The sequence below is a fragment of the Somniosus microcephalus genome, chromosome 6, assembly GCF_052327205.1.
Source record: "Somniosus microcephalus isolate GS21.2 chromosome 6, FLI_Smic_1.0, whole genome shotgun sequence".
Taxonomy (NCBI): domain Eukaryota; kingdom Metazoa; phylum Chordata; class Chondrichthyes; order Squaliformes; family Somniosidae; genus Somniosus; species Somniosus microcephalus.
The window spans coordinates 237,223,549-237,238,848 of record NC_140992.1 but is presented as its reverse complement, the minus strand read 5'-3'; the positions used below and the strand labels follow the sequence as shown (position 1 = coordinate 237,238,848).

The following is a 15,300-nucleotide window of genomic DNA, read 5'->3' as shown; positions in this document are numbered from 1 at the left end:
CCGTTGATAACAATGTTACCTTGATTTCAGACAGTTGTAGGGCTTGAGCTCATAATCTAAGCTGACAAATGCAGTAATGGGGAAGTTCTGCATTGTTGGAGATGCTGTCCAAGGTCCTGTCTCCCATTAAAGGGGTCTCAGAATACTTAACAGCAAAAACTTCTATGGTGTCCTGGCCAAAATGCCTTCCTCAACCAGTGCCACTAAATCTATATATATAAATCGGTACTTCTGTCATTCTGTCATTCTGTCATTCTGTCTATCTGTCATTCTGTCTGTCATCGCCTGTGCGTCTGGCGGGCTATGCGCTCGAAAGTTACAGGGCGTACCTACGCGCGCGTTACCTCCAAAGAAAGCTTACGCTTCCGAGACGGTTTTAAGCGTATTTACGTTTCGGCCGGGCTAAAACTGCGCCTGCGGTATCCCAAAAACCTTCAACGTTCCGCTCATTAGCATCTCATTATCCGCTCATTAGCGACAGAGTGACCTCGAGCTCGACCAATCGTACGCCGGGTTGCTGGCGTGTGCCGCCGGGCCAATCGGTGCGTGTGTGGCCGGGCCTTATCGTTCTGAACCGAGGTGAGTCGCCGCCATCTTGATTCCAAACTTTTCCTTTCTTTTTCCCGCTTTCTGCGTCTTAAAAAAAAAACGTTGCTTTTAAAACACATATTGTTTTTTTAAAAAATGATTTAGAAAGTAATTAACTTATCTAATCTCATTAATTTTCCTACCTTTCCCTGTTTTTCCAGGTAGGCCTCGAAGCCTCGGCTTCTCCTTCGCACCCACGCCCGAGCTAGGCACCTCCCGGCCCCACTCGAAGGCTGGAGGGCCGAGCCTCAGCCCAGCGCAGCTAGGGTGCGCACGCAGCAGGAGCTGAGACGCGGCGTCTCTCTCTGGCTCGGCCGGGGGGTGGGGCTGGGTCAGCGTCACGGTTACCCTGGCAACCTGGCCCGCCGGCCGAGCCAGAGAGAGACGCCGCGTCTCAGCTCCTGCTGCGCGCGCAATCGGCGGTCTTCACCTCGGGGGGGGGGGGGCGCCCCTCCCCCCCCCCGCCCTCCCTTCCCCCCCCCCCGCCCTCCCTTCCCCCCCACCGCCCTCCCTTCCCCCCCCCCGCCCTCCCTTCCCCCCCCCGCCCTTCCTTCCCCCCCCGCCCTTCCTTCCCCCCCCCCCGCCCTCCCTTCCCCCCCCCGCCCTCCCTTCCCCCCCCCGCACTCCCTTCCCCCCCCGCACTCCCTTCCCCCCCCGCACTCCCTTCCCCCCCCCGCACTCCCTTCCCCCCCCCCGCACTCCCTTCCCCCCCCCCGCCCTCCCCCCCCCGCCCTCCCTTCCCCCCCCCCGCCCTCCCTTCCCCCCCCCCGCCCTCCCTTCCCCCCCCCCGCCCTCCCTTCCCCCCCCCCGCCCTCCCTTCCCCCCCCGCCCTCCCCTTCCCCCCCCCCGCCCTCCCTTCCCCCCCCCCGCCCTCCCTTCCCCCCCCCGCCCTCCCTTCCCCCCCCCGCCCTCCCTTCCCCCCCCGCCCTCCCTTCCCCCCCCCGCCCTCCCTTCCCCCCCGCCCTCCCTTCCCCCCCGCCCTCCCTTCCCCCCCCGCCCTCCCTTCCCCCCCCGCCCTCCCTTCCCCCCCCGCCCTCCCTTCCCTCCCTCCCCCCCCCCCGCCCTCCCTCCCCCCCCGCCCTCCCTCCCCCCCGCCCTCCCTCCCCCCCCCGCCCTCCCTTCCCCCCCGCCCTCCCTTCCCGCCCTCCCTTCCCCCCCGCCCTCCCTTCCCCCCCGCCCTCCCTTCCCCCCCGCCCTCCCTTCCCCCCCGCCCTCCCTTCCCCTCCCGCCCTCCCATCCCCCCCCCCCTCCCCTCCCATCCCCCCCCGCCCTCCCATCCCCCCCCGCCCTCCCATCCCCCCCCGCCCTCCCATCCCCCCCCGCCCTCCCATCCCCCCCGCCCTCCCATCCCCCCCCGCCCTCCCATCCCCCCCCCGCCCTCCCATCCCCCCCCCCGCCCTCCCATCCCCCCCCCGCCCTCCCATCCCCCCCCCGCCCTCCCATCCCCCCCCCGCCCTCCCATCCCCCCCCCCGCCCTCCCATCCCCCCCCCGCCCTCCCTTCCCCCCCCGCCCTCCCTTCCCCCCCCCGCCCTCCCTTCCCCCCCCCCGCCCTCCCTTCCCCCCCCCGCCCTCCCTTCCCTCCCCCCGCCCTCCCTTCCCCCCCCGCCCTCCCTTCCCCCCCGCCCTCCCTTCCCCCCCCGCCCTTCCCCCGCCCTCCCTCCCCCTCCCCTCCCCCTCCCCTCCCCTCCCTCCCCCTCAGTCGCTCTCTCTCTTCCCCCCCAGTCGCTCTCTCTCTTCCCCCCCAGTCGCTCTCTCTCTTCCCCCCCAGTCGCTCTCTCTCTTCCCCCCCAGTCGCTCTCTCTCTTCCCCCCCAGTCGCTCTCTCTCTTCCCCCCCAGTCGCTCTCTCTCTTCCCCCCCAGTCGCTCTCTCTCTTCCCCCCCAGTCGCTCTCTCTCTTCCCCCCCAGTCGCTCTCTCTCTTCCCCCCCAGTCGCTCTCTCTCTTCCCCCCCAGTCGCTCTCTCTCTTCCCCCCAGTCGCTCTCTCTCTTCCCCCCAGTCGCTCTCTCTCTTCCCCCCAGTCGCTCTCTCTCTTCCCCCCAGTCGCTCTCTCTCTTCCCCCCAGTCGCTCTCTCTCTTCCCCCCAGTCGCTCTCTCTCTTCCCCCCAGTCGCTCTCTCTCTTCCCCCCAGTCGCTCTCTCTCTTCCCCCCCAGTCGCTCTCTCTCTTCCCCCCCAGTCGCTCTCTCTCTTCCCCCCAGTCGCTCTCTCTCTTCCCCCCAGTCGCTCTCTCTCTTCCCCCCAGTCGCTCTCTCTCTTCCCCCCAGTCGCTCTCTCTCTTCCCCCCAGTCGCTCTCTCTCTTCCCCCCAGTCGCTCTCTCTCTTCCCCCCAGCCGCTCTCTCTCTTCCCCCCAGCCGCTCTCTCTCTTCCCCCCAGCCGCTCTCTCTCTTCCCCCCAGCCGCTCTCTCTCTTCCCCCCAGCCGCTCTCTCTCTTCCCCCCAGCCGCTCTCTCTCTTCCCCCCCAGCCGCTCTCTCTCTTCCCCCCAGCCGCTCTCTCTCTTCCCCCCAGCCGCTCTCTCTCTTCCCCCCAGCCGCTCTCTCTCTTCCCCCCAGCCGCTCTCTCTCTTCCCCCCAGCCGCTCTCTCTCTTCCCCCCAGCCGCTCTCTCTCTTCCCCCCAGCCGCTCTCTCTCTTCCCCCCAGCCGCTCTCTCTCTTCCCCCCAGCCGCTCTCTCTCTTCCCCCCAGCCGCTCTCTCTCTTCCCCCCAGCCGCTCTCTCTCTTCCCCCCCAGCCGCTCTCTCTCTTCCCCCCCAGCCGCTCTCTCTCTTCCCCCCAGCCGCGCTCTCTCTCTTCCCCCCAGCCGCGCTCTCTCTCTTCCCCCCCAGCCGCGCTCTCTCTCTCTCTCTCTCTCCCAACAACAACATTCCCTCGAAAAAGCCTCGGCACCGCCGGGCACTTCAGCTCGTTACTGATAATTGGGTTATTTGCCTCATTACTACAAGTAGGATTTTTTGGTGCAGAATGACTTCAAGTTCCTGTACTTCAAAAATTATCCATTGAATGAAGCACTTAGAGAAATTTCAACATGACAGGGCACTAAAGTAAATTATTATTGTGGCTGATGAATATATGCCTGTCCGTAGGTTCCTGCTACATAGACTATATCAAGAAGTTTGGGAGCTCTTGGAGAGCTGTTTGTCGTTCCCTTGTGTTAATGTTATCCTCTCCCTTTTTCTTTCTCTCTCGATTTCTCTGTTGCTCTTGCTGTTTCTCTGTTACTCTCTCCCTGTATCTATTATAACCTCCTTTCTCTTTCTATCTGGTACTTTTTGGTCTCTGTTGCTGTCCCTCTTTATCTTTCTCTCTAAGTGCAGGTGGGAGCTAGCGGGAGATCAGAGAGGAAGGAGAACTTGCATTTATATAGCACCTTTCACGGCCTCAGGATGTCCTAAAGCGCCGAACAGCCAATGAAGTACTTTTAAAGTGTAGTCACTGTTGTAATGTAGGAATTGTGGCAGCCAATTTGTGCACAGCGAACTCTCTCAAATATCGATGAAATAAATGACCAGATCATCTGTTTTTTGGTGTCGGTTGAGGGATAAATATTGGCCAGGACACCTATAGAACTCTGCTGCTCTTCATTGAATGGTGCCACGGGATCCTTTACGTCCACCTGAGAGGACAGACGGGACCTCGGTTTAAAGTCTCATCTGATAGATGGCATCACCGACAGTGCAGCACTCCCTCAGTATTACACTGAAGTGCCAGCCAAGATTATGTGCCCAAGTCTGGTGTGGGGCTTGAAGCAATGATCATCTGACTTGGAGGCGAGAGTGCTACCACTGTGCCAAGGCTGACACCTTTAGATTTCTCGAACCCAGAGGGCTGTGAATGCTCAGTCGATGAGTATATTCAAGATTAAGATCGATCGATGTTTGGGCACTGAGGAAATCAAGGGATAATGGGATAGGGCAGGAAAGTGGAGTTGGTGTAGAAGTGTAGCCATGATCTTATTGAATGGCGGAGCAGGCTGCAGGAGCCGTATGGCCTACTCCTGCTACTATTTCTTATGTTCTTAAAACCTTGACTGAAAGAATATTCCAAAATTCCTTTAAATTTAGCTTACAGAACAACTGAAACAGACACCAGAAGACAGGGAAGGGTGGAGTAATTTGCTTATGCATGCTTTTGCACTGCTGCGCAAGTGCATTAATTCTTCACCTCAGTCCAGAGTTAGACCTTGCCCTGGAATACCAAGGTGTGTGGTGCTGTCTTCCTTTGGGTGAGGGTGTACCCAGGGTTAAGGCTTCTGATTCTGCATGGGGTTGGGAAACACTGGAACGATTGGCAGGTAGAATGAAAAAGTTTATGGGTAAGTTTTGGATTTTGGGGAGGGTGAAATACTGAATTATGTATGTGTGAATTATGTTGTGAAGTTTATTTTGAGAACACATTGTGGTGAGGTGGTGGCTGGTTCCTGAAGAATTTTTTTTCTGCTATTCTCCAAGTAACTAATATATAACTCTAGTTTGTTAGCAAAGAAGTTCGTAAATCTGTAATTTTCACTTTACAGCTAAGACTTCATTTTTTTTATACTACCTATTGTACAGAACCAAATGCTATGCATTTTGCTGTTGGTAATTAGTCATTAGAGCTATAGAATGTCATTTTTAGCTTGGTTGCCCTGATGCCTTTGCTTATAAATAGACTGCCTAGTGCGTTACTGAGCCGTGCAGACCATAACGTCTGTGGCTCAATTCCCCATCTGTGGCTCAATTCCACGTCTGTGTGCTGTGTTAGCTGAACTCAGCTGGGGCAGCAATTGGGTTGCTACAATTGGCCCCTTATGCACCTGGGTTAAGGAAGGAAAGATTATCCAAGGTTCCTGTTCCTATTTATTCACCAGTGACCCTTTCTGCTAGACATGCGGTGTGGACAGGATAAAACTCATGGTACTTTCCCAAGGGTTAATAGCATGCCAAGATTCACTGCTCATCATTTAAGCTCACATATGAATAATGTCCCCTTGGACAGGGTACAGGAGTGCTGCCAGTGCCCGTGTAACCACACCACCACAGGAATCCAACATCTTCAGGATAGGAGGGGAGAAAATTAGATGTGGTAAGACTAGCTCATGAACAATATAGTTGTATGAATCTTGTATATAAATATCTGAAATTAATTTTTGTCTATTGCTTACCACAGATTACTGTGCAGCTTGAGCCTACAGAAGCTGTTGGTTGGACACAACCATCTTCAGAGTCTCCCCAGTCACCTGGAACACACACCTCTGGAGGTTTTCGATGTACAACATAATCAACTAAATGAGCTTCCAGAATGCCTTTTCCTCAAGGCTTTGAAGTAAGTAAAACATGTTTATGCTATGTACAGGAAACTTTTTTTTATCCGGCACCGACGGGACCGGCGTGGTGCCGGTTTATCAAAAAGTCCGGTGAGGTATAGTGAAAGGTACGAGAGCCCCATACACAGCAACAGATCCAAGCTTCCCTGTTGCTTAGCAACAGGTGCAGGAACCCCGGCGTCCCTGTTGCTTAGCAACAGGTGCAGGAACCCCGGTTACACAGCCACAGATCCAGGAACGGCCACTAATATGAAGTAAAACTTACCTGAACCTACTCCTGAATTTTGCCGGTTAACAGAGATTTCCAGTTATTTAGGTGCCGGTAAATCGAGAGTTTCCTGTCTTACGATGAGCTATTGTACTGTAGAGGAATTTGTGACTGAAGACAAAAAACAATGAAGGCAATGGAGTACTGTATTAAACAGTGCTATAATGTTATCTAATATTCCAAATTATTTAATACTATTTTAAGTGATTTGCTGTCATAAGGAAGAATATGAAAGAAGTGTATGCAAGTAGAAATTTTGGGGCCTTGTTTATTTTCTTTGTTCAAGCAAGGCGTATTTTTTGGTGGTTTGTAAAGGATTTTTTTAAATCATGGAAATGGATGCTGGATCTGGTACTTTTTTTTTTCCACTGCTAACAATATAAATTTTAGACAAACTGGTATGTGATAATTTTTGTCCCTCACAATATTGCTACACCAGTTGCATGAATACAGTAATGTCAAACAGCTTACTCATTGGAGTTCTTTGTTTCTCAAATCTAGAAAACATAAATCACAAACGAATTAACATTCACACTAAAATGCAAAGCTAAATGACTACTACAGTAAGTTTATTCTAAGTAACTGATTAGGTTTAGAGTAGTGTAAACATTAATTGTACATTTGAATACCTTTTGAGGAACTTGTTTGTCAACAGTAAAGCACGGGAATGTTTGTTTAAAAAAAACTGCTTCAGAATAAGTTGTGATTTTTTTCACTGATATATTTCACCTTTATATGGTTTCAATTTTTTGACTTGTATAATATGTACCATCAGAATAACTAATGGTTTATTCATTATGATAAAAAAAAACTTCTGACTTGCATCATATTTGCCACCAGGGAGAGATGCAAAACTAGAAAAAGATACAGTTTGTGAGAAACTGGAAGAGAATTTTTTTTACTCTCCTCCCATGCCTTTTTTGAAGACAGTGATTTATTGGGCAATTTAGTTCCATGGGTCATGCAACAGTCCTTCAATACCTCACTTCGAGAAGCCATAGGTGAGCGATAGTGGCTTGGCTGAGGTCAGAAATACACGTTAGGCTCGTGCCTGCGATCCTTCACATATGTCCTGTTGCTCTGTGGCGCAATGTATTGGAGCTCCAGAGAGATGCACTACTGCTACTATTATCTGTCCTTTACATATTTCTAAATATAATCTTGATTTTAGTAAAATAAATCAAAACTCAGCTTCCCTTTCTATGCTTCTACTCTTCTCTGTAAATATATTTTTGGGTCTAATCCTGTCTCATTAAAGTAAATTGATAATTCTTTCACTGATATATTTCACCTTTCTTTATCTGGTTTCAATTTTTGACTTGTATAATATGTACCATCAGGAAGTGCATAAATAATGAAAACGAGTTTGCACTGTATATTAAACGAACAGTGACATTGGTGTTGTAAAAATGTAATACAAAAATGGACCAATAGCTCAATTCTCTACAACAAAAGCAAAATACTGCAGATGCTGGAAAACTGAAATAAAAACAGTGCTGGAACAGAGTTAATGTTCTGATGAAAGGTCATCGACCTGAAATCTTAACTCTGTTTCTCTCTCCACAGATGCTGCCTGACCTGCTGAGTACTTCCAGCACTTTCTGTTTTTATTTATGCTCAATTCTCTACAGTTGTTTAACCTTATATTCTGTAAAATTATATATATAACTAGTAGATCTCATGTGATATTGCTATTGGTCTGGAGCCTTTAAGGCCACAGCTGTAAGTAGGCTCTAGCTATTTACAAACTGCTGAAATCAATCAGAGGTTAGTATATACTGCTTATAAATTTTGGGCTCCAGGTCAGTGACTGGTCTCCTTTTTCTTTTTTTGTTTTGCATCTGTGATGCGCTATCAACAATACCAAAGACTACGAAATGGACTTATATGAAGTAGGCTTTTATTGACTAAGAACTAGAGCATGCCTCTGCTAGTGAATCCATCCTAAGAGCTCCCGGGGGAAGGGTGGTGAGTCACCTTTATACCCGGGCTTAGGGGTGGAGCCAGGGGCTGAGACATGCCTGGACTTGTACAGGGTTAACAGTGGTTTACCACACAGGCATGTACAGGTTAACAGTGGTTTACCACATTCACCCCTCGTTTAAAAAAGAGTCCGGCGGGGTGAAGTGTTTCAAAAGTTCGTATACGAAAGTCTCTCCAGGGGTCTTGTCTGCCGTAATGATCTTCGTGGTGCCGGTTGCGGTGGTTCTTTGCCCGCGGCCGCTTCTCGCGTGGGACGGAGCACTGGCGTGTCGTCCTCTCGGGGTAGGGATGGCACCGGCATGTCGTCAGTTCGTGGTAGACACCCCGGTGGTGCGTCGTGGGTAGTGGTGGTGGGTGGGGGTAGTGGATGGTGATCGATGGTGTTTCGGGTGGTACCTGAGGGTGCGAGGTCTCAAATTGAGACTGTGTCCTCCCGCCCGTCAGGATACGCCACGTAGGCGTACTGTGGGTTGGCGTGGAGGAGGTGAACCTTTTCGACCAGGGGATCCGTCTTATGGCTCCTCACGTGTTTCCTGAGCAGGACGGGTCCCGGAGACGTCAGCCATGGCGGTAGTGATGTCCCCGAGGTGGATTTCCTGGGGAAGACGAACATCTTCTCGTGAGGGGTGGCGTTTGCGGCAGTACAGAGCAGTGATCGTATGGAGTGGAGCGCATCGGGGAGGACATCTTGCCAGCGGGAGATTGGGAGGCCCTTGGATTTTAGGGCGAGCATGGCGGTCTTCCACACCGTTGCGTTCTCCCTCTCTACCTGTCCGTTACCCCGGGGGTTGTAGCTGGTAGTCCTGCTCGTGGCTATGCCCTTCTCGAGCAGGTACTGGCACAGCTCGTCGCTCATGAACGACGAGCCCCTGTCGCTGTGGATGTAATTGGGGAAGCCAAATATGGCGAACAGGTCGTGGAGGCACCTGATGACTGTGGCGCTGGTCATGTCCGGGCAGGGGATGGCGAAGGGGAAACGGGAGTACTCGTCAATAATATTGAGGAAGTACGTGTTGCGGTCAGAGGAGGGAAGGGGCCCCTTGAAATCGACGCTGAGACGTTCGAAGGGGCGGGTGGCTTTAATCAGGTGTGCCCTGTCTGGCCTATAAAAATGCGGTTTGCATTCGGCGCAGACCTGGCAGTTCCTGGTCATGGTCCTGACCTCCTCGATGGAGTAAGGCAGGTTGCGAGCTTTAATAAAGTGGAAGAACCTGGTGACCCCCGGGTGGCAGAGATCATTGTGGAGGGTCCGTAGCCTATCGACTTGTGCGTTGGCACATGTCCCACGGGATAGGGCGTCTGGGGGCTCATTAAGTTTCCCGGGCCGGTATAAGATATCGTAGTTGTAGGTGGATAACTCGATCCTCCACCGCAATATCTTATCATTTTTGATTTTCCCCCTTTGTCTGTTGTTAAACATAAATGCTACTGACCGTTGGTCAGTGAGCAGGGTGAAACGTTTACCGGCCAGGTAATGCCTCCAGTGCCATACAGCCTCCACTATCGCCTGGGCCTCCTTCTCGACTGAGGAGTGTCGAATTTCGGGGCCCTGGAGGGTCCGTGAAAAGAAGGCCACGGGTCTCCCCGCCTGGTTAAGGGTTGCGGCTAGGGCGAAGTCGGATGCATCGCTCTCCACTTGGAAAGGGATGGACTCATCCACTGCGTGCATTGTGGCCTTCGCTATGTCCTCTTTTATGAGGGTGAAGGCCGCACGGGCCTCTGCCGTCAGGGGGAAGGAGGTTGACTTGATGAGGGGCCGGGCTTTGTCCGCATAGTTGGGCACCCACTGGGCGTAGTAAGAGAAGAACCCTAGGCATCTCTTCAGGGCTTTTAGGCAGTGGCGGGGGGGGTAGTTCCAGGAGGGGGCGCATTCGGTCGGGGTCGGGGCCGATGACTCCGTTTTCCACCACGCAGCCAAGAATAGCGAGGCGCGCGGTGCGGAACATACATTTTTCTCTGTATGTCAGGTTCAGCCGTTGGGCCGTACGGAGGAATTTTTCTAGGTTGGCGTCGTGGTCCTGCCGGTCATGGCCGCAGATGGTGACGTTGTCTAGATAGGGGAAGGTGGCCTGCAGCGCGTTCTGGTCAACCATCCGGTCCATCTCCCTTTGGAAGACCGAGACCCCGTTGGTGACGCCGAAGGGGACTCGGAGGAAGTGGTAGAGGCGACCGTCAGCCTCGAAGGCCGTGTACTGGCGGTCCTCAGGCCTGATGGGGAGCTGGTGGTATGCCGACTTCAGATCAATCGTCGAGAATACCCGGTATTGTGCTATCTGGTTGACCATGTCAGATATGCGGGGAAGTGGGTATGCGTCTAATTGCGTGTATCGATTGATCGTCTGGCTGTAATCAATAACCAGGCGCTGTTTTTTGCCGGTCTTTACTACCACCACTTGGGCTCGCCATGGGCTGGTGCTGCCCTCGATAATCCCTTCCCTCAGGAGTCTTTGTACTTCTGATTTAATAAAGCTCCTATCCCCGGCACTGTACCGCCTGCTTTTAGTAGCAATTGGCTTGCCGTCTTTGGCGAGGTTAGCGAACAACGGGGGGGGGGGTTTGACCTTCAGGGTGGACAGGCTGCATATTTTGCGCGGCGCCGTGTTTAAATTCTGCTGGCTGCAGACTGTAAGTGGGGGCAGGGGCCCGCCATATGCCATCGTGACGCTCTCCAGATGGCACTGGAAGTCTAATCCTAGCAGTACGGGAGCGCAGAGCTGTGGCAGGACGAGGAATTTAAACTCTCTGTACTCCACGCCGTTCACTGTCAGAGTCGCTACACAGTAGCCGCCGACGTCCGCCGTATGGGACTTTGAGGCCATAAAGACCTGGTGGCGTGTGCGCATAACCGATAGGGAGTAGCGTCGCACCGTGTCGGGGTGGATGAAGCTCTCCGTGCTTCCGCAGTCGAAAAGGCAATTTGTGGCATGGCCATTTACCTTTACGTTCATCATGGACCTGGCTAGTTGATGGGGCCTAGATTGGTCCAGGGTGATGGAGGCCATCGTCGAGGTCGGTGGGTCGCTGTAGTATTCGCCCGCGCCGAGGGCCTGGTCCCAAGATGGTGTCCAAGATGGCGGCTCCCCCTCGGCTGGTGGTGTCCAAAATGGCGGCCCGCGTGGCTCACACGTGGTTGGTGGGGTCTAAAATGGCGGCCTGTACGGTTCACACGCGGCGCTGCTGGAATTGGGGGTCAATTTCGCCTTGCACACTCTCGCGTAGTGACCTTTCTTGCCGCATTTGGAGCAGGTCGCGTCCTTTGCTGGGCATTGCTGTCTGGGGTGCTTGGCCTGGCCGCAGAAGTAGCATTTCTGGCCTCTGGTCATTGCAGCTGTAGTTGGGCTGCTGGCGGCTTGTGGCCTTACTGGGTCTCAAGATGGCTGCTCCCGTGGCATCCACGTGGCCATCCGGTCAGGGGGGTAGGCGTCCATGTTCTGGAGGGCCACGTCTAACGAGCTAGCGAGGGCCACCGTCTTCTGCAGGTCGAGCCCCCTCTGTTCCAGCAGCCTCTGCCGAGTATAGTTGGACCTGATGCTGGCTACGTAGGCGTCTCGGATCAGGTCTTCTGTGCATTCCTTGGCCGTCACCGCTTTGCAATTACAGTCCCGGCCGAGGACACTCAGTGCCAGTAAATATTCAGCGCCCGATTCCCCGGGGCGCTGTTTTCGGGTAGCCAGGAGGTGTCTGGCGTAGACCTCGTTAACCGGCCTCATGTATTGTTCCTTTAGCGTCGCGATGGCGGCCGCGTAAGTAGTGGCGTCTCGGATGATCGAGTATACTCGGTGGCTCACCTGTGCGTTCAAGACAAGCCGCTTCGCGTCATCTGTAGTGACAGTAGTGCTGGAGGCCTCCAGGAAGGCTTCGAAACAGCTCAGCCAGTGTTCAAAGTTATTGGCTGCATCTGCTGCTTGAGGATCCAGGTCTAAACGTTCCGGCTTCAAGATTTGCTCCATGTTGAAAATTAGTCAATAAAATTGATGCGCTATCAACAATACCAAAGACTACGAAATGGACTTATATGAAGTAGGCTTTTATTGACTAAGAACTAGAGCATGCCTCTGCTAGTGAATCCATCCTAAGAGCTCCCGGGGGAAGGGTGGTGAGTCACCTTTTATACCCGGGCTTAGGGGTGGAGCCAGGGGCTGAGACATGCCTGGACTTGTACAGGGTTAACAGTGGTTTACCACACAGGCATGTACAGGTTAACAGTGGTTTACCACAATCTGTAACAAAGTTTGACATCAATATTTGTGTGTATATATTGCTCCCATTCAGTCCCTGATTTCTACCCTTTGTTGCCGTGTTACTTCTCATCATGTTCACTCCGTCATCCCCTCCCCTTCATTGTCAAGAAGGCAAGGAGGTGATTGCGAAGCACCTGGCCATCTGAGTATTGGGCGAGAAACTATTCTGGCTCAGTGGGTTAGAGAGTGTACTGATGAGCTGGAAAAGCACTTGAAGCAGGTGGGCCAAGAAACACTTGGGCTGTGTGAGCAAGTACTCGGCAGGCAAAAGCAGCGCCCTGAGCAGACCGGCAAGTAAGTCCGGCCTACCCTGACCCGAGTTGGTTTTTTCTTTCGTTCCCCGTCCCTCCCCATCCTCTGCCTAATTGTTTCCTCAGCTGCATCAGGAATTTATGGCTACATAATTCATTTGTAAAGTTAAGTGGTGGAGGGGTTGGGGACAAAGTGGTAGTCTGTTTAATTGCTGATCAGGTTTACTAACAATATCAGGGCCCCAGAAATTCCCAACCCTAAATTGGGGTCTGCACATTCAGTGTAAAAACCAAGCCATATTCCCGAGAGTGGGTGAAAAGAATAAATGGGGGTGTGGGGGGAAATCAGTCCTTGGAACAGAAAGTAACACACAGTTACCTTAAACATAAATTATACAAAGAAACAACTCCTGCTTTATCATGGTTTATTTTGTCTTGATGCTTTTATACATAATGTTGTTACTGCTCAGCAACATCATCTGAAAAACCAGCGTCAGTTTCCACATGTACGCTGACGACACCCAGCTCTACTTCACCACCACCTCTCTCGACCCCTCCACTGTCTCTAAATTGTCAGACTGCTTGTCCGACATCCAGTAGTGGATGAGCAGAAATTTCCTCCAACTAAATATTGGGAAGACCGAAGCCATTGTCTTCGGTGCCTGCCACAAACTCCATTCCCTAGGACTGACTCCATCCCTCTCCCTGGCAACTGTCTGAAGCTGAACCAGACTGTTCACAACCTTGGTGTCCATATTTGACCCCGCGATGAGCTTCCGACCACATATCCACACCATCATTAAGACCACCTATTTCCAACTCTGGAACATCGCCTGACTCTGTCCCTGCCTCAGCTCATCTGCTGCTGAAACCCTTATCCATGTCTTTGTTACCTCTAGACTGGACTATTCCAACACTCTCCTGGCTGGCCTCCCATGTTCTACCCTCAGTAAACTTGAGCTCATCCATATGCTGCCCTTATCCTAACTCGCACCAAGTCCTGTTCACCCATCATCGCTGTTCTCGGTGACCTACATTTGCTCCCGGTTAAGCAGCACCTCAATTTTAAAATTCTCATCCTGGTTTTCAAATCCCTCCATGGGCTCGCCCCTCCCTAGCTCTGTAATCTCCTCCAGCCTCCCAACCTCCTCGGGCCCCCCCACCCCCCCAGATATCTGCGCTCCTCTAATTCTGGCGGCCTCTTGAGTATTCCTGATTTTAATCGCCAACCATTGGTGGCCATGCCTTCAGCTGCCTTGGTCCTAAGCCCTGGAATGCCCCCCCTAACCCTCTCCGCCTTTTTTAACCTCTCTTTCCTCCTTTATGACGCTTCTTAAAACCTACCTCCATCTGCCCTAATATCTCCTTATGTGGCTCGGTGTCAAATTGTGTTTGATAACGCTCCTGTGAAGTGCCTTGGGGAGTACGTTAAAGGTGCTATATAAATACAAGCTGCTGTCGTCGTCGACATGGACGACGATGACGCGTACTAGGCAAAGGCGGCTCATAAATAACAATTTCTGGCACATCCTGTGAATACCTAGTCTTGTCAACAGTGTTCATTAAACTCGGAAGGAGGCGTACTTCAGTTGGCGGGAAGCAAGGCCATTGCAGCAAAACCCAACCCAGATATTCTGTCTCCAGATATGTATTTCAAATTTGGCTTATGACACAGGGGTGGGGCTCTTTAAGAGAATATTTTCCATCAGATCACAGCAGCAAGAATGGCAACTGTATTCACAACATTTTATTCACAATTGTTAGATTTTTTTTTTTAAATGTTCTTATGTTATATACAAATTCTCTTTTCACCTGTATATTTTCAGCTGGGGAAAAAATTCAACATGGTGACTCTTTAGAAATGTGTTGGAACAATCTGATTGGTCAGTTCCTGCTACTTGCCAGCTTGGGATTGGTAGTTTTAAAAATATGTATTTTCTGCTGCTTTCTCATTCCTAATTTGGCATTTACTGACTTTATTCAACTTCCTTTCATTTGTTCATGTTAATCAAATATTTGATTGGTGATCTAAAAGATAAGTTGCTATTTCAATCAATAACAAGCGTTGCCCTCCTGAGGTGACACTTTCAGGTGTGACACCTTTAAAAGGCATGGTGTGATGGATATGTGCTAGGCACAAGACTTTTCAATATATAGGTATCATTTATTTATAATGCTGATCATTTTACATTTACCAATACTAGTCCTTTTTGTTTTCTCATTTCTCCACCATTCTTTCTTGATGGCATCGAAAACTTGCTGTGTATATAGTTCTATGGGTACTGAATGCCCTCTGGTACCTTGCTGAAGTAGGTGTTCACACATGAGCCTTGACACTGAATACTGGCATACCATTTAACTGCAGGAGCATCACAGCAGAAACCAATCTTGTCCTCACCTCACACCTACAAAGGTACACTTCTAACTGGGATAGCTGAATAGTGGTCAGGAGCAGAAACTCTGGTCGATTTCCCCCTCCTTCACCCGGGGTATGGAGGCAAATTGCAGGACCACTTGTGACCTGGGTGAGACCAGCTTCTAAAGCACAGACTGGGAATTGAATTTGAGATCTTCATGGTCTGAATGACTCATTGAGCTGTTACGGGAGCCAGCGCTGATCCTTTTTAATGGCTATGTCATGTTACCAGCTGCTAAGCAGTACTATACTGTC

The 15,300-nt window shown here is 51.9% G+C and overlaps 1 protein-coding gene across 2 annotated transcripts in view; it reads left to right on the top strand.

The window, feature by feature from the left end:
• Window positions 1–15,300, top strand: part of phlpp2 (PH domain and leucine rich repeat protein phosphatase 2) — a 226,062-nt gene that overhangs the window by 178,465 nt on the left and 32,297 nt on the right. For both annotated transcript variants that reach the window (XM_085991585.1, XM_085991584.1), the window contains one exon: window positions 5,730–5,885. In XM_085991585.1, coding sequence (XP_085847711.1) covers window positions 5,730–5,885 — 156 coding nt within the window. The remainder of the gene's footprint in view (window positions 1–5,729; window positions 5,886–15,300) is intronic.